General features: G+C 54.0%; 1 protein-coding gene and 1 long non-coding RNA gene across 2 annotated transcripts in view; one reads left to right on the top strand and one right to left on the bottom strand.

Moving 5' to 3' along the window:
* The window catches only part of GLP1R (glucagon like peptide 1 receptor), a 36,662-nt gene that overhangs the window by 5,298 nt on the left and 14,016 nt on the right, over positions 1-17,348 (bottom strand). The window contains exons 5-13 of the mRNA XM_032339826.1: positions 14,928-15,046; positions 14,435-14,541; positions 10,903-11,056; positions 10,201-10,360; positions 5,971-6,031; positions 5,407-5,476; positions 5,198-5,286; positions 4,726-4,864; positions 3,833-3,874 (exon numbers count right to left, since the gene is read on the bottom strand). Of these exons, the coding sequence (XP_032195717.1) occupies positions 3,833-3,874; positions 4,726-4,864; positions 5,198-5,286; positions 5,407-5,476; positions 5,971-6,031; positions 10,201-10,360; positions 10,903-11,056; positions 14,435-14,541; positions 14,928-15,046 (941 nt within the window). The remainder of the gene's footprint in view (positions 1-3,832; positions 3,875-4,725; positions 4,865-5,197; positions 5,287-5,406; positions 5,477-5,970; positions 6,032-10,200; positions 10,361-10,902; positions 11,057-14,434; positions 14,542-14,927; positions 15,047-17,348) is intronic.
* Positions 8,700-10,961, top strand: LOC116588578. The gene is made up of 3 exons (XR_004285007.1): positions 8,700-9,045; positions 10,217-10,273; positions 10,910-10,961. It is a non-coding gene; the product is annotated as an uncharacterized LOC116588578 (long non-coding RNA).

Genomic DNA, 17,348 nt, shown 5'->3' with positions numbered 1-17,348 from the left:
AATGGCCCCGTTATTACATTAGCAGGGAAGGGGGAAAAATATCCACTGCATTATATTAAGAAACACAAGTCAAGGCCTTTGGGCGACTAAATTAATATGCCAATAAAACCGTTTATCGTTGTCTCTTATTTTCCGCCTCTCCTCAGGAGAGAGATGAGGTTGATGATCTAATTGGTCTCTTCCATCTCTAAACTCTGTGACTCAGCTAAGTCCCCTCCGCAATCCATCACGCTATTGTTTAACGGAAGAGAATGAGAGTGAGAGCAATGTGGAGACCGGAGCCGGAGGGAGAAGACGAGGAGGAGGGAGCGTGGAGCCCCGTGGAGCCCCGTGGAGCCCCGTGGCCAGAGCCTGCCTGCCCACGACCACCCTGGTGTCTCGGGCAGCAGCATGGGGGACCCAGGCGTGGGTGCCAGAGGGAGGCGGAGCGGACTGTGCGTCCAGCTGCCCTGCTCCACACCAGCTCACTGCCTGGCTGAGGACCTGTGGTGAGTGTGCCAACAGGAGGTACAGGGACACCCCAGGGAGACAGGAGCCTCTGCTTGTGCAGCAGCATGGAGGCCCATCTGGTCTCACAGCCTTAATTGCAGAGGCTGGGGAGAAGGAGGGTAAATGGAGGCACATCTGTGGGAAGCTGCTTCAGGGACTGAGGTGGTTTTGTGGACACCAGCAGGAAAAGGGATGGGCCTGGGACTTCTCAGAGCTCTGACCCATGCTGCCCTTTCTGCCGGGACCACCTTGTCCTCATCTGGGATCCCCAGACCTAGCACCATGCCCCACATACAGCAGGCCCTCCACATGTGCTTTGTAAATGAGCTGAGGGAAGGAGCGAGTGACAAAACAAGCATCTGACACAGGGCTCCTTGTGCTACTGAGTTACTACAGTGAAACAGAGGGGGTGACGCCACGAGTCCCAGACACCTGTCCCTGCGCTTATGGTGGTACACTTCCTCACCTGCTAAGTTTATCCGACTCCAGCCTCTGAAGTCCTGTCTGGCCAGGCCTCAGGCTCTGGGATTTGGGAGGAATGGGTGAAGCTCACTCAATTCTGTCTACACTTGGGGGGAGAGGCAAACTGACTGCTCATGTGCCACAACTGGATAGTGGCAGATCTGGGATTGACACTCAGGCTTCTGGGTCAGAGCCACGGTGAGAGGACACGTGAGCCACAGTAAAACCACCCCCTCCTCTACCCTCCCCAGGTCTGCTCTCCTGGCAGCTGAGGCAGGACCCATGTCCAGGCCATCTTTTCAGGTCACAAGTACCTGGCATTGCCATGGCAGCCCTGGGCCTGGAGAACAGCTTTTGTGGACAGAGATCTCAGCCCAGGAGCCACGTGTATTTTTGTGGCCAAGTGAAGGGGACATGTCTGTCCTGGTGCCTGGAGGAGCCAGGGCCTGAGGCGTCTCTGGGAACTGGGCAGCGCACTTGAACAAGGCAAGTGTCTGAGCAGGTCTCTTGAACCCCACAGCCTAAGCCTGGGAGAGACCAGCTGGGGATCTGGTGACTGAGGGGTCATTAGTTGCCAAGGATCCAGTGGGATGTGTGCCTGACCCTCCCTCCTGACAAAACTAGGCCAGCCCTGGGGGGTGGATGAAGCGGGGAGGTGATGGGCTTTGAGGAAGAGAGCTGGGAGGAAACTCAGCCAGGGTCCAGGAGACTTTCTGCAGAAGTGGTGGGGAAGGCTGGCATGCGTGTGTGTTGGGGGAAGCACGTGCTGCCGGCAAGGCTTTGGGGAAGAGGAGGGAGGAAGGGGAAACAGGAACCGCGAGGGACCGAGAAGGTGAGAAGGCACGGAAGGGAGCTTCATCACTCCAGCCCGCACCGGGGACACCTGCCACCCTGCCCTGTTCCTGGGAAGTAAAGCAGCAGTGCTAGGGCCAGCAGGCACATCACCCCTCTGGCTGAGAGCCATTCCTGAGGGAAGTGCTGCCCTGTGGAGCTGCCGGTTCCTTGTCTCTCAGCATTTTCTTCAGTTCTTTAGGAAGTTCTTTGGGAGGGCTCAGGTGTGGGGAAGAGCTTGCTGGTACCTCATGTGCCTCCCGTGGAGCAAGGGCCTATCTGGAGGACAAGGCCCCTGTGAGCGTTCTCTGCACCGGCCTCCTCTCCTCCCCCCCCCCCCCCCACAAAGCCCAGTAAGCCCTCGGAGACCGGCCAGAATGCCTCTGTGGGCCACTCTGTGCCTGGCCCTGCCTCCCCTTCCCAGCGCTGAACCATTAGTGGAGACCCCTCCCCGTCCAGCAGCCCCACCACCTTCGAGCTGTTGAACTGGGGCTATTCATTTCATTTTGCCAAGGCTTAATTTTCTCACCTGTATAATGACAAAAGCCCCTGCTGCATAGATTGCATTTACTAAAACATGTGAGCACCTCATATACAGTAAACCTTTAGGAAGCATCTCCCTCCCTTTTAGAGATCCATGTGCTCTGAGCATCATTAACTCCACTTTGCAGAAGAGGAGACAGGTGTCCCACTGTGGGCATGTGACTTGCCCAAAGCTGCACAGCTCATTAAGTGGTGGGGCCTGGATGGGAGCAGGGACCTGAAGCCACAGCCCGCGTCCCACCTCTGTCCCACCACGTCGCATTGCGCTCTGAGCCACGCACGGTTCCCTGAAATACCAAGGTCCCTACACACTGCCACCGCCATGTCCCCCATGCCCACAGCGCAAGTAAAAGTAATGTATGAATGCAGACTCTTGAGATCTCTGAACTCCCAGACTCAGTGACAGAGGCCACACCAGGAGCACCGGTTCTTTGAGGAGCTGTGTCCTCGGGTCATTTGAGCCCCAGACTCACAGATATAAACCCTCACCTGGGCCTGAACAGAGTTAAGAGAGGCCTCCAATGGCTCCCTAGAGTTTGGAATGGAAGATTTCCCACCCTCTCTTCCTTGCCGGGGTCCTTCCCCTGTGGCTACTTCCCCAGAGGGCACCGGTGCCACATCTAGTATTAGCATTTGTTTCCCTCCTGGAAGGAAGGGGGAGGGGTGCTGTGGCATTTGTGACACCCGGTCCGATGGTGTGGGGCTGCTCCTGATCTGCTCCAGCACAAAACTGGGTACCTGGGTGGAAGGGGCTTTCCCCAGGCACCACAGGCACAGGTACCCCTCCCAGAGGCTGATGGTCTCAGGGAGGGGAGGGTTATGGTCCAGGAGGAGCCACAGGAAAGGAGAAGGTGTGGGGGTTAGCAGCAGCCCCCTTCTTCCACTCCAGCAAGCAGAAAGCCCCTGTAGGAATGCGCCCCTTTGCCATGGCAGGCGGGGCTCTCCCCTGCACACACACAGTGGGCACATCCCTCTTTCTGTTAGAATGCATTCCAGTCCCAGCTCTGCCTCCACTTCCAGGCCAAACCTGGGGCATGCTTCCTAGTCTCTCTGTTCTCCAATGATTTCGTGTGTGAAAAATGGGAATATTAAAACCATAATTTTAGCAGGGTGTTTTTTTTTTTTTTTTGGTGGTGGTGGTGGGGGAAGCAGTGACAAATAAGATAGTGATTATTAAAGCCCCAGTATGGGACTTGGGTACGTCTACTGTTGAATCATCTTTTAACCATCACCTGTTCACTCCAGACCCCCTTCACACCAGGCTGGGTTTGCCCCAAGTTCACACAAACTAGGGTATGCCTGTGTGTGTGCGTGAGAGAGACAGAGAGAGACCCGTGTACAGAAAACAATGCATGGACAAGACGCTTCCTCAGGTCTAGTGCCTAGTGGGATATGTAGGGGGTTTCAGCTGAAAAGATGGATGGGAGTCCCCCTTGACAACTCCAGAACAGCCTATAAGAGTGGTAGCATCCTGTATGAGTCCCCACCGTTCCCCCTCAGGCCTTACCTCATTGTTGACAAAGCAGTACAAGATGGCGACCATCAGCCCCTGGAAACAAGAGTCCCATCAGCAGGGAGGAAGCGGGAAGGAGGTGCCCTACAGGAGACCCTGAACTCCTTGGAGCTCTAGTCCCAACAACCACCTCCTCAGAATGGGCAGCCCCAGCAGGCCCAGAGCCCACGTGGTGGGTTTCTTCTCCTTTCCTTTCTGGAGCTACAAGAAGACCCCTTGCTTAGATACTGCAGAAGCTCTTCCTCCTTGAGGAGGTCTGACCCTAGGAAGTCCTCTGATCATGGGCCATCTTCCCACCATGGCGCCGTCTGCTCACTCAGCACACTCGGTGCTCCAGAGCTGTCATCTGTGTGTGTGTGTGCACACATACGTGACGATCACATGCACAGGCCTACATGCGTGTGGCCCTTCCACAGGCCTCCTGAGGGACTGCGACCAGACTCTCATACATCTGTGCCTGTGGGGTCAGCTAATATTAGGAGAGAGGATGACTCCTTGGCTTTGAAAACTATGTGATTGGCACGTCTTGTTTTAACACCTCCGAGCATCAGTTTCCCCCTCTGTAAAACTGGGCGACCCGCACGCCTCCTGGGGTGCTGCGAGGACAATGTATGCAAAGCCCCTGGTGAGGTGTCTGCGCCCAGCAACAGCCTGGGATCCGGCCGCTGTGACGCCAGGCAGGGTGCCCACGGCTGCCTCTGGGAAGGCGTCTTGTCCCACGTGAGGGTGCTGGGCGCCGATCCTAGCCCTGGCTCTGCTCCAGCCACAGAACTCTGGGCATAGCCCGCTTTCCCCCCGGGGCCCCAAGGTGTCTGTCAGCACGGTGCGGGCCGGTCTCTACCCCACTGCCGCTCTGCGACCCGGCGAGTGAGGGGTCACGGGCTCACCTGGAAGGAGGTGAAGGACAGCTCTGTGAACAGCTTGATGAAGCGCAGCGTCCCCCGGGCATGCTCGTCCATCACAAAGGCAAAGACGACCTCGTGGGTCCCCAGCAGAGGGATGAGCGTCAGGGTGGACTTGGCAAGTCTAGGGGGTGGGGGGGTGAAGACATTGTTCTGGATCTCTCCCAATGGACTCTTTTCCCCTTTCTGTGCCCCGACCCCACATGTGGGGCAGCAGACACTCCCACCCAAGACACACTGGGCTGGGCTGCCTGGCAAGGGGGAAGTAGAGGTCAACACCCCCAGAAGCCTAGGAGCTGCCCAGGTCCAGGGCTAAGGACAAGGCTTGGGGTCCCAGTTTGGCCCAGGTGGGAGAAGAAGCTCATGTGGGGTCCCAAGCTCAGCACCCCAGGATCTGTCCGTCTCTTCCGGAAACAAGGGCCGAGGGGACCCTGCAGAGACAACTCGGGCACATCACCTGCACTTGATGTCCGTCTTGCACATGACATTGGCTTTGAGCTTGGACACCACAATGCAGATGACCCGGATAAAGATGAGGAAGTTCACCTGCAGGGCAGACAGGAGGCGGCGGCTGGGGGCTCTCTCAAAACACCCACAATCTCCCGGCCTTTCCGCAGCAGCTCCGGATGCCAGAACTGCCACGCCCGCCCCCACACCGTCACTCACCCCAATGGCAAAGAGAATGGGCAGCCGGATGATGAGCCAGTAGTTCATGTTGGAGTTCCTGGTCCAGCAGCTGGTGGCGAAGGGGGAGACACAGAGCCCCCAGCTCACAGAGCAGGCCCAGGGGCACACAGACACGACCACCATGAGCCACCCAACAACCAGTCCCACAGACTCACACAGAGTTCTTCAAGCCACACACACACACACACACACACACACACACACACACACACCAGAGCCAGAGTCCTAAATACATGGTCAGAAAGACACACATGGCCCCTTCAGGAACCCACAAACACTCAAGTGTGTGCCTAGCACTATACACAAAATAGCAGAGACATTTCATAATTATTACAAAAAAGCCACTACATGCTCCTTGGACCCAGCACCGTCTGCCATCACACAGTCCCGGGGAAGGACAGGGAAGGGGTCCTAGAGAACTGAATCTGTAAAGGAAGCTCCTGGTCCCTCAGTGCACTCTCCCAACAGGTAGTAGCGACGTGCCCCAGGGGCCAAGGAATCCCGTGGGGTCTGAGGATGGGGACCCAGGAGCAGGACACTCACCCCTCATCCTCATAGAGGTACTTGACAATGCCCCAAGGGATAACAAACAGCAGGGGAACACCTGAGAGGAGAGAGGGAAAGAGAGAGAGAGAGGGGAGAGGGGCTGGCAGGCCCGAGCCAGCACCAGGCGCACCCAGGGGCCTCTCCTTCCCCAGGCCTCTCCTCCTCCATGCCCTTCTCTTGCCTGACCATAAAACCACTTCCTAACAGGTGTGGAACTAGGCTGGTCTGGGAGCACGGGAGAGCGGAGGCGGCACGAACACCCACTTCCCAACCCACATACCAGACTCTTCCTCAGAGAGAGGATCCCACCGTGTTACGGCTGTATCTGTCCTCACCCCCTCGCCCCTCCCTCCCAGGCACACTGTCAGAGCTCGTCCGCAAGTCGTGGCTGAGGGGTGAGGATGCAGACACCCAAGTAACAGAGGGACAAGACCAAGGATTGTGGAGAACATGCAAGTGAGGTGGGGACAGGCCAACCCTCTGCTGTCCTCCTCCCCCTGCTGTGGCCCTTGTGCCCAACTCAGTCAACTCCTTCAGGCACCGGAAGTCCCTCCGGCCACCTGTGCCCTGCCTGCTCTCACTGCAGGTGGCTGAGCAGAAGCCTGGAGGGGAGGTAGGGACCCTGACGTGGAGGCCAAGAGCCCAGCTAACTGCACAGTGGCCCAGTGTAACAACAGCTCCAGCGTCCACACTCTGCACTCGGCTGAGACTCAGCTGGTGTGGCAGGTGGCCTCTAGGAAGGCCCCCCGCGACCCCCAGCCCCCGGTATTCACACCGTGGGGTAGCCTACGCTGTGTCAGGATCGGTCTGCATGACCAATAATGTGCGCAGAAGGGACGGCATGTCACTTCTGAGATTAGGTTATAAAACAGTGTCTTAAAAGGTTAGAAAAGGCTTGCCTTGGCGCTCTCTCTCAATCTGATTGCTTACTCTGGAGGACACCAGTTGCCAGGTCGTGGGGGTGCTCAGAGAGCCCGTGGAGGCCCCTGTGGTGAGAGGCGGAGGCCTCCAGCCAACAGGCAGCAAAGGGCCTGTGCTTCCTGACAGCCTTGCAAGGGAGTTTGTGGGAGACTCTCCAACCCCAGTGAGGACTTGTGGTGACAACATCCCGGGGTGACAGCCTGACTGCATCCCTGTTAGAGACTTGGAGTCAGAGGCATGCAGCCCCACTGAACCCAGATCCCCGCCCAAATGGACTGCCCATCCTCACAACGGACAGAGATGAGTCAGGAGCTCAGGAGGGCAGAGGTGGGACTAGAATGAACCTAGAACGCAGGGCTGCCATCCCACAACTACACCAACCACCTTCAGTGGCTTTCTGCACCAGCTCCCCATGCCTGTCCCTAAGGGTGCCTCTTGCAGGGTGGGAGATGCGGGCATCTGAGCTAGGTAAGAGTGTGCGTACTGAGGTGCGCACGCAATGATGTGAGTGTGTGTGGGGGGGCAGTCCGTGCCTAAGCCTGTGTGGCCTTAAGGGGTCTCCCTCAAGAGCACATTTCCCCAGCCTTTCTTGTTGCTACGATCCATGTCCCCAAGAGCAGCTCCTGAGCAGGAAAGATGCCTGGAATTACAGAGAAGACCGGGACGGAGGAAACAGCAGCTGACCGTCAGTTTTCATCGGATCTCCTTCTCCCTGGTCATTTATTGTCACACAGGCCAGACCTCTGGGCATCCATGATGCTTTACCAACAGGCCCTCATGAGACTGCACAAGGGACGGGTGGCTTCCAAAGGCCTCAGAACATAGCACGCCACACAGAAGATGCTCAAAGATGATGGACGGAAGGAATGACGAGTGGATTGACTTATCAGTGAGAGCAGGGAAAGTCTCCTGGCAAGAACCTGCCAGTTCCCTGAGCTACGCATGCCTGTGGACGCCTCCCTCTTGGATATTCCCAGTCACCTGCTGACCTTTCTCCCTGAGACCCCACTCCAGGATTGGGGAGCTCACTCATGTTATCAACAAGACCCGGCGAACGTCACTCACTCATCAGCCTCTCCTTAACAAAGCCTTTTTTAAAATGGAGGCACAGCTATGCCACACGCAAACACGACATGCTCTCGGCTGGCTGCATCTTTCCGCTACTTAGAAAGTCAACAAGATAGGCTGGACGGGGAAAAAGCCCAAAGTAAGACACATAGAACTGGCCCTGAGAAGTAATGGTTCCCTTCTCCATCACGTGCCTTCCCCCAGGCAGCCTCTTTGTGGTGTGTTATGGGGACACCCTGTTGCTGGCAGATGGCAAAAGAAGCTGACATGTCTTCTGGGGATTCCCCAGCTGTGTCCGAGTTTTCATTTTGATTCTCCTGCCAGCACGTGAAGCTGAAAGTTGTTTCCAAACACCGCAACGTGGACTAGGTCCCCAGGACCCACAATGGAGCTCTCTGCAGATCTGTCTTTGTGTCCTCTGTCCCTGCCCCTTTGTCTTTCCCTGTATCTTCCCATCCCAATCCCTCAAGATGGAAGGAAGGTCCCCCTGGTCCTACCCCTCTGCCCCCTCAGACCCTGAGCCACGGCATGAGGTGGTAAGAAAAGATGGGCGCCCCTCCCTCATTTCCCACTCAGAAACCCCTAGGATGCCATGTGCCCCCACCAACCCTCCAGCAACCACCCCCACTCCTCTGCATACATCACACGGTCCCTCTGATTGTTCCTGCCCTCAGGTCGCCATGGAGACAGGCACTAACAGCGCTGATGCTATTTCCCAGAATGGATAGGCGTGGTCCCCCACCCTAAGGACAGCCTTCCCAGAGCTCCCCTCAGTGATGTAAAGCCACCCACCCTCAACTAGCGGCAGGGCTCTCCAGCTGCCCTCTGCCAGGTTGACGGCCCTAGCCTAGGAGGGGAGGAAGGAAGAACAGGGAGAGATGGGCCCTGGGGGAGGGAAGAGTGGGAGCAGGGAGCTGGACCCAGAGGCCAGGCCACCTGCCCACTTGTGCAGGGGCCCAAGCTTGCTCAGCTGGGCCTTCAGGGGATTCAAGAGGCAGCACAGGACAGAGAAGTTTCCATGACAGGCAGCAGGGGCCCGGGGCCGGGGAGTCAGGAGGCCTGGTTCCAGGGCCTACTCTGCCGGTAAGACCCTGCCCTATCTGAGCCTCAGTGTCTTCAAGATATTGATCACTCCCTTTAGAGGCCCCCTTCTACAATGGGGCCATAGAGAGCCAAGTGGCTAACAGATACCAGCAGAAAGGAATGTAGGGAAGGGACAGGAACAGGGAGGTTAAGAGGGCCAGACAACCAGTGGAGGCTTCCTGAGGAGGCGGGCTGAATGGATGAGGAGCCTGTATGCGAGGGGGACTTCACGTGGCCTTGATTGAGGCCGTGAGTCCCCGGAGGTCGGCGGTCAGGGCAGAGTGGTCAGAGCAACCTGAGGCAGGGGAAGGAAGGAATGACAGTAGGGAATGACTGAATGGCAAGCTAGAGGTGGAGGGCAGGGCCCTGTGGTGGGGGGCAGGGCCATGGGCAGATTCGGAAGGGCCAGGGGCAAGGTTCTCTGGCTCTGTCCCAGGGGGGCTCCTGAAAATGAATACTCCCGTTGCATTCGTTTTCCCTGTCGTGGGGGGTGGGGGCTGCGGGGCTTCCGGTGGCGGGGGTCACAGTCCCTGTCCTCATCAGAATCCCACATGGCGAGAGGCAGAAGCACAACCAGAAATGTTCCAGCAAAAAAAAAAGACACAATGGTTCTCTGCAAACTTTTTTGGCTAGAACATTTCCAGCTGGGCTCCTGGCGCATCCGCGGTCCACCCTTCCTCAGTGGGCTTCTGGCTAACCAGCCCTGCCCTGCCAGGATCCTCGGAGCCCACCTCATCATCATTGGCTGACAGAACCACAGCCCCTCAGCACTCACCCTCCCTGGAGCTCCAGGACTCTCCCATTTCCCTCAGGGCCTGGGGCTCCCTCCCCAAGGGTCTTAGAGCTATCTGAGGACCGTGCCATGGCCACCAGTGTGTGTGTGTGTGTGTGTGTGTATCTGGTCAGACAGGGTGGAGGCCTCTGCTTCTATAGAGTGGGAAGGGTTGTGCAGGGAGGGGAGGGTAACCACAGCCCCATTATCTGGGGTTATCCAGCAGGCCTGGCTCCACCGGCAGAGCAGTGTGTTCTCAGTACCAAGCCAGCTTCCTGGGGGTGGCCTGAGGGCGACAGTCCCGAGAGAGGTCAGGGTCTCCCACTTCCCATGCCACAGGCTGGGGTGGAGGGGCGCGTGAGACGAAGGACTGTGGGCCTTACCCCAGCCTATGCTCAGATACAGCCTGAAGATGCGCTGCTCAGAGAAGACGGAAAAGGCCAGAAGCGTGTACAGGTACACACCCTCCACCAGGAGCCAGTAGTAGTTGGCTGCCACGCAGTACTGCATGAGCAGGAACACCAGGCGGCAGCCCAGAGAATCCTGGGGGCAGAGAAAGGGTCCCCAGGGGACAACAGCTCTGCCCTCTGCCTCCCTTGGCCCCTCTCCCCATCCTGCTCCAGCTTCTACCCTCCCACCTTGAATGCAGGAGGAGCGAGCTAAGGCCTTCTTGCCAGGGCCAGCGCTAAGAACTTGGACCTGCTTTAGCACACTGAATCGCTATGGTGGTGTCAGAAGCCATTAGCCCCATTACAGCTAAGAAGATTGAGACCCACAGACGTTAAGTGACTCACTCCAAGCTCTACAGCTAGTTAAGGAGCAGAGCTGGGAGTCCAGCCTGGGTCCGTTTCCCAAATCCCCTTCCTGGTTCAGACAGAACTCCTTAGGGGCAGGGAGAGGGTCCACCTCCTTAGATTGGGGGACCCCAAGGGGAGACTGCCTGTCCCCATCAGACTGGGGGCTCCCTGAGGACCAGGTGGGGGCAGCTTTTGCGTTTCTTTGTGCCAGGTCTGGGTGGGCCGGGAGAGGCTGCCTTCCCTGACTGTGCAACCCTCCCCGGGGCCCTTCCTGACCAAACCACACACCTGGTAGGAGAGGAGCCCATCCCACTGGTGCTGCTGGGGGGCCGTGCTGTACATCCACTTGAGGACCGCGTCCCTGATGAAGACGGACAGGGCTCGCAGGATGAAGGACGCAAACAGGTTCAGGTGGATGTAGTTCCGGGTGCAGTGCAGGTGTCTGTGGGACAAAGCAGGGCTCCTTCCTGGCAAGATGGCCGGTGGGTCTGCTCCACAAGCCTCAGTTCTCAAGCGAACGAACTCCCTCAGGCATGCACCTGTCTCTGGGACTATCTTGTCTTCCTCTGAAAATGCCCTTCTTCCTCATATCCCTGAAAATTCTCGGCCCAGTGTTAAGTCCTGCCTCTTCACGAAGCCTTCAGGTTTCGCTGAAGGCTCACTGCCACCCTCCGTCCACACTATCCATCCTTCTACGGCGTCTTCTTTTCTACAGAGTCGTGTGTAGGCCAAGTGATTTGTGTGTGAGGACCCCTTGGCCCAAGAGAGACTTCCTGAGGAAAGGACCCACCTCTCACATGCCTCAAGGTTGCCTCACAGAGGGCTAGGGCGAAGCACATGGCAGGATTCAGGAAGTATTAGACACAATTTCAATATCCTTTCAGGTAAAAAGGCAGAGCTAACTGCAAATATAAGGGCGTTTCTTAACTTGATAAGGGCTATCGAACCACACCAGGAGCAAACATCATTCTTACCTGAGGAATTTTATAAGCATTTCCTTCAAATTCAAGTAAATAAGGATTGCCTCGCCTAACAAAGCTATCATCATGTCTATTGAACATCATAGTCCAGATCCTGACTGCTGGAAGAGTGCAAGGGAAAAAAAAATCACAAGAATTGGAAATAAAAGAACAAAATTGTCATTATTTATAGACAGGAGAGTATCTTCATTGAGAATTCAAGATAATCTACACATAAATTATTAGAACCAATTAGGAGAGTTCATCTGGCAAAGTTGCTGATGTGCGTTTATGTACAACAGCAATAAACACTTAAAAAACAAATTTCAAAAATTCACTTACAATTTTTTAATTGGCTACATAGAAAAAAGTCCAACAGAAGATGGGCAAGTTCTCTATGGAGGATATAATAAAACTTGCTTAAAATTGTTAGGGAAGACTTAAAATCCCACATTCATGGACAGAAAGACTCACTATTTTGAGAGTGGCAATTCTTGCCACTGTAACTGATAAATTCAATATAGCCATAGTAAAAACTCCAACAGGGTTGTTTTTTGTTTGTTTGTTTTCCTGGAACTCTCAAAACATACAAAGAACCAAGAGCCAAGAATACACCAGACACACCTAAAGAACCACAAAGTGGGCTTTTACTTTAAGAGAACTGAGGTTTTCAATGAGTTTATAGTAGTTAAGCCCTCATGATACTGACAATCAGACAGATAAATAGAACAACGGGGCAAGAATACAGATGACAGAAAGCAACCCAGGCAAAGATAACTCTCACTGCATCACAGAGTAATCGCCCTAAACCCGAAGGGGAAAGGATGAGCTATCATAAACGGTACTGAAGCAATTAACTTGATGTGTATATAGAAACAACATTAAGTCTCTTAATTTCACCATCAACAAAAATTAATTCCAGGTGGACTAAAGAGCCAGAAGGAATGCACAGAACTTATGACCCTGGGATAAGGAAAGATTTCTTAAACAAGACCATAAAGGAATTTGGTCTTTGCGGAAAAAGAAATTGATAGTCTTTTTTAATCAATTGGCAAAATCAATCTGTATCAATTAATAACATTTACTGATAGATTTTGTCAATAAAAATGGATACATGGATATGTTTCATTTCATTAAAATTAAGGATTTCCAGGTATAAAGGCCACCACCAAGTGAGTGAGAAAATAAATCACAGATTAAGAGAGGATATACCCTGGATTAGGATCGAGAATATGTAATGAAAAGCAAAACAGTAAAGAAGAAGCCAAATGCGCCAATAAAAAAAGTAAGCAAAGGATGGGAGTAAGTGATTCTCAGAATGAAACAGATGCAAATGCTTGATCCCTCTAGGAATCTAGGCTGTGCCAATTAAAATCACAAGATATTTCACACACTTCAGATTCGCCACAATTAGGTAAAACTACTAACTACTGGTGAAGATGGTAAGCAAAGGCAATTCTCATCTATTACTGGTAAGAGGGCAAATAAGACCATTTTGGAGAGCAACCTCACCTAATAAATTAACAAAATCATGTGGTACTCAGAGGTGTGCGCCCCAGCCACCCCCCCTACCCCCACCCCCGCCCTGGGAGAAATACACAAGGGGTCATAAGTAAGAATGTTGCTTGTAGCCAGGTTTGTAATTCAGAGAAGAAAAATGGAAAACCTCAAGTACCCATTAAAGTGATAACAAATAAATTGTAACATGTTATACAACAGAGTCTGGAGTGACAGTTAAAATAAATGAAACAGAACTACCTGTATCAACACAAATGAATCTCACAAAAACACGCCACACCAGGCCAAAAATAACATTGCAAAAGGGGTTGTACAACACACTCTTAAAAATATGCAAGACCCGCAGCTACATATTTTCACAGATACTAAAAAGGTGGCAGAGGTATAGAGATGCAGGGGAATTATAAGTAGCCCCTTCGGGGGTTCCCTCTGGTTGGGGGGGTGGCAGGCAGTGGCAGGGAGGGACCCCCCAGGGCAGCGTGACTGTGCTGGGTATTGAGCCCATGAGTGATCGGTAGCAGCCACTTTATTTTCAGAAATACTTCATAATACAGGAGGGGAATGTTCACTGAGTGAATGCTTTTATTTTATTTTATTTTATTTTATTTTATTTTATTTTATTTATTTTATTTTATCTTATTTTATTTTTTTGAGTGAATGCATTTATTAAGCACTGACTGTGGCTCCGCATTCACTGTGCCAGGTGCCATGGGGGCAGCAAGAGGAATAAAGCCTGTCCTGTTTCTGCTGGCTGGTGGCCTGAGGTCCCTGCACTCAAAATGCCTCCTGACCTTGAACCCAGCCCCCTCCCACGCACCCACCAAGTGCAGAGGGAGTGGGAAGAAGAGGGCCCTCTGGAAGGAATGGCTCATCAAGGTTAGCCATAGGAAGACCTCTTCTATGGGGCTGATAAGCTCCAAAGAGAGCAAGCAAAATCTCTAAATCCTTGAGCTCTTATCTAAAATCATAATGAATTCCTACTTAAGCTTCGCAGGCTCACAGGAGAGGATATCCCCTAATCCTGCCACCCACTACTAAGGTTTGGGGGGGTGTGCCTTGTGTATTCCTTATGTGGTATTTGTTTTTGTTTTGTTTTGTTTTGTTTTGTTTTCCTTTTTTGCAGTATTTTAAGCATGCTTTTACAGAGTAAAGATTAGACCAAGCATACTGTGTCCTATTCCATGTTTTCAGCCTCGTATGCGGGAAGAGGACAGGCTCTCCAGAGAACTCTTAGTAGAACCTGCTGCACGGTCACTTTAATTTGCTGCTCCCTCATCTGGGGACAGAGTGGGGCGTTGGGATGGAGCAGCACCTCCAGCCTGCCCCCCGGCCCCACTTCTTACCTGAAGCTCAGGAGGATGGCCGAGGCGATGACCAGAGCGGAGAAGGACAGCGTGTAGCCCACCGTGTAGATGATGGAAAAGGACAGGAGCTGCTCCTCTGGGGAACTCTGTGTGCACACGAGGGATATGGTGCACATGAGGGATATGGTGCACATGAGGTAGCCCACGCCCTCCTCTGCCCCTTCCCTCTTTCCCCTTCCCCAGGGGACAGGGGCAGAGGCAGGGCCCCGAGTCAGGCTGCACAAGGGACCCCAGAAGTAAGAAAGAAAATAACCTATGGCCATGGCCCTTGGCTGTCTAGGGCCTTGTCCAAAGGCCAGTGGGGTGAACACACATCACCTCTGCCCAGCGAGCATGGTGTGCAAAGGCCCCAGAGACAGGAGGATAGATAAGATGGCCACAGACCAGCCCCCCAGATGCCCGGGGTCCCAGCTCCACTTACGCTGGGACCCTGCTACCCCTCACTGCCTCAGAGCCCCCATCTACAACTCACTCTCTCCCCTCGCTTGGACTCCTCGCACTCTGACAGGTTCCTCCAGGGCGAGCTGGAGTTGTCCTGGCGCAGCCACAGGCCCTCCGCTGTGCAGAATCGGTAAACGCGGCCCTGCAGCACTGGGCAGAGAGATGCACAAGCTGTGCCTTGGCCTAACGCCACAGGTCCTTCATTCCTGCCCCCTCCCAAGGGTCACCCCTGCTCCTCCAGGATTGGCCTTTAGGAGTTAGCAACACCTCTTACACACACACACACACACACACACACACTCAGGTCCTCCTGTCTTGTCATGTGCCCATGTGGCCCAGGACAGGAAAGGCAGCCACCAGGCCCCACCTCAGCCTTTTCCTCTTGGCCATCCTGGGATGCAGTCTGATGAAGCCATGCTTTTGAGATGAGACAACTCTAGCCTATTTCCATGTCCTGCTTCTAGCCTCAAATCACACTCCTGACAAGGTCTGGCGCTGACCACCTGACAGCTCCACAGACACCCACTGTGACTTCTGGTTTTTGGGACTCAGTCCCTGGCTCCCTCCAACACTCCACAGACAGGACAGACCCTGCAACAGATGCATACAGAGCTGAGAGGGAGGAAGACACAGCCCTGCCTCAGGGAGCTCCAGTCTGAGGGGGAGACACGGCCCTGCCATCAGGGAGCTCCAGTCTGAGGGGGAAGACATAGCTCTGTCCTTGAGGAGCCCCAGTCTGAGGGAGGAGACATAGCCCTGCCTTTAGGAAGTCCTAATATGATAAAAATGACACACTCCTATCCTCAAAGATGGCCTGATCTAAATGATATCTAAATGATCCTCAATCAGATGCCTGATCCATGATAGAGGCACAGCCCTTGGGGACACTCCACTCAAAGGGGGAAGACCCAGCTCCTCCCTTCAATGGGGATGTTGGGGATAGCGACAGACAGTCCTTGGAGACCTCTCGGTCTGAAAGGAGGGAGAGTTCCAGCCCCTGTCCTCAGAGAGCTCCCAGCCTGAAGGAAGAAGCACAGTTTCTGGCTTCAGGGAATGGAGACTCTCACAGAAAAAAACAGTCCTCAGAAAGATACAGCATAAATGTAAACTGGGAGAGAACAAACACAGGCCCCACAGAGCTGGGGGTAGGACGTTCTCTACGCCCACGCCCTTTCACATCAAGTCTACCACACGCCATCTCCCTGCCCAGGGAGGTCGGTGGCTTCGGGCCCCCGGTTCACTGAGAGGTCATGAGAGGGAATGAGGGGCTTACCTGTGCCTGGAAGGAAATGTCTCCTTACCTCTCTGGAGGTAAATGGAAGTCTGACCCCAGGACCAGGAAACCGGGGTCAAAACAGGGTTAGGTTAGCCCCGGGAGATCAATGAGGGAAACTGGAGCCAGGAGGAAATTTAAAAGATTTAAAAATTCTAAAGGAAGAAAAGATGTTAAAGACAGCTATGAGATGAAGGTGCCAAGGAAGGGAGGGAGGGAAAATGGAGAAGGATAGGAGGCCCTGGTCAGAAGTTTCCAGGTGGAGCCGCAGCAGTGAGAACTGTGTGTGGGAAGAGACTCGTTCACACGTGGGCATGATGGGAGCCCCACGACCCCAGGGCCTGCCCCGAAACGGCCCATTAGGGACGCAGCCATCTAGACCAGGGGTCTGTCTTGCAGTTCACAAACTACCAGTCTGTCCACTCCCGGTATGTCAGACACCTGCAGGGGCTGTCAGTCAGACCCTCGTCCTTCCTTACCACCGACCTCCAGTCACCCACGGCTGCTTCCCTGTTCACGCTTCTCCTTTCTCCCACTCTCTTTCATAAACAAGCCCCGAGCCAAGGCCCTCTTCAAGAGACAGAAGTATCTGGCAATACAGTAGGGCAAATTAGCTTGCAGCATCATTGCTTCTAGAAGGACCTGCATTCTAAGAGACTTAACCTGGAAGAGAAACAAAAACCTGACAACCTAATGGCGGGACTTCCAGCAGTGAGAAGAGCGGAGTCCCAATAGCCCTCAAGTATGTTTATGAACAAAATCAGGCATGGGCGCCTGGGTGGCTCAGTGGGTTGAGCCTCTGCTTTCAGCTCGGGTCGTGATCTCAGGGTCCTGGGATTGAGCCCCACATCGGGCTCTCTGCTCGGCAGGGGGCCTGCTTCCCCTCTCTATCTCTGTCTGCCTACTTGTGACCTCTCTCTCTGTCAAATAAATAAATAAAATCTTTAAAAAAAAAAATCAGGCCAAAACAAAGGCAGGGAAAGGTCTGGTTTTAGCAACTGGAAGGGTTCCTCTCGGGACCCAGTGCCTCTCTCATGTGCTGCATGGATGTCTGGAATTCTTCACCAGGACTTGACTCTTCTGAGATGAGGCCAAGCCAGTCTTCAGTGGCGGGACAGCGTCAGAGGAGTGATGGGGATCTGGGCTGACCCCATAGGGAGTGAGACTGATGTCAGAGCC

Source organism: Mustela erminea, chromosome 4 (genome assembly GCF_009829155.1).
Source record: "Mustela erminea isolate mMusErm1 chromosome 4, mMusErm1.Pri, whole genome shotgun sequence".
NCBI lineage: Eukaryota > Metazoa > Chordata > Mammalia > Carnivora > Mustelidae > Mustela > Mustela erminea.
This window is presented reverse-complemented; position numbering and strand designations above follow the sequence as displayed.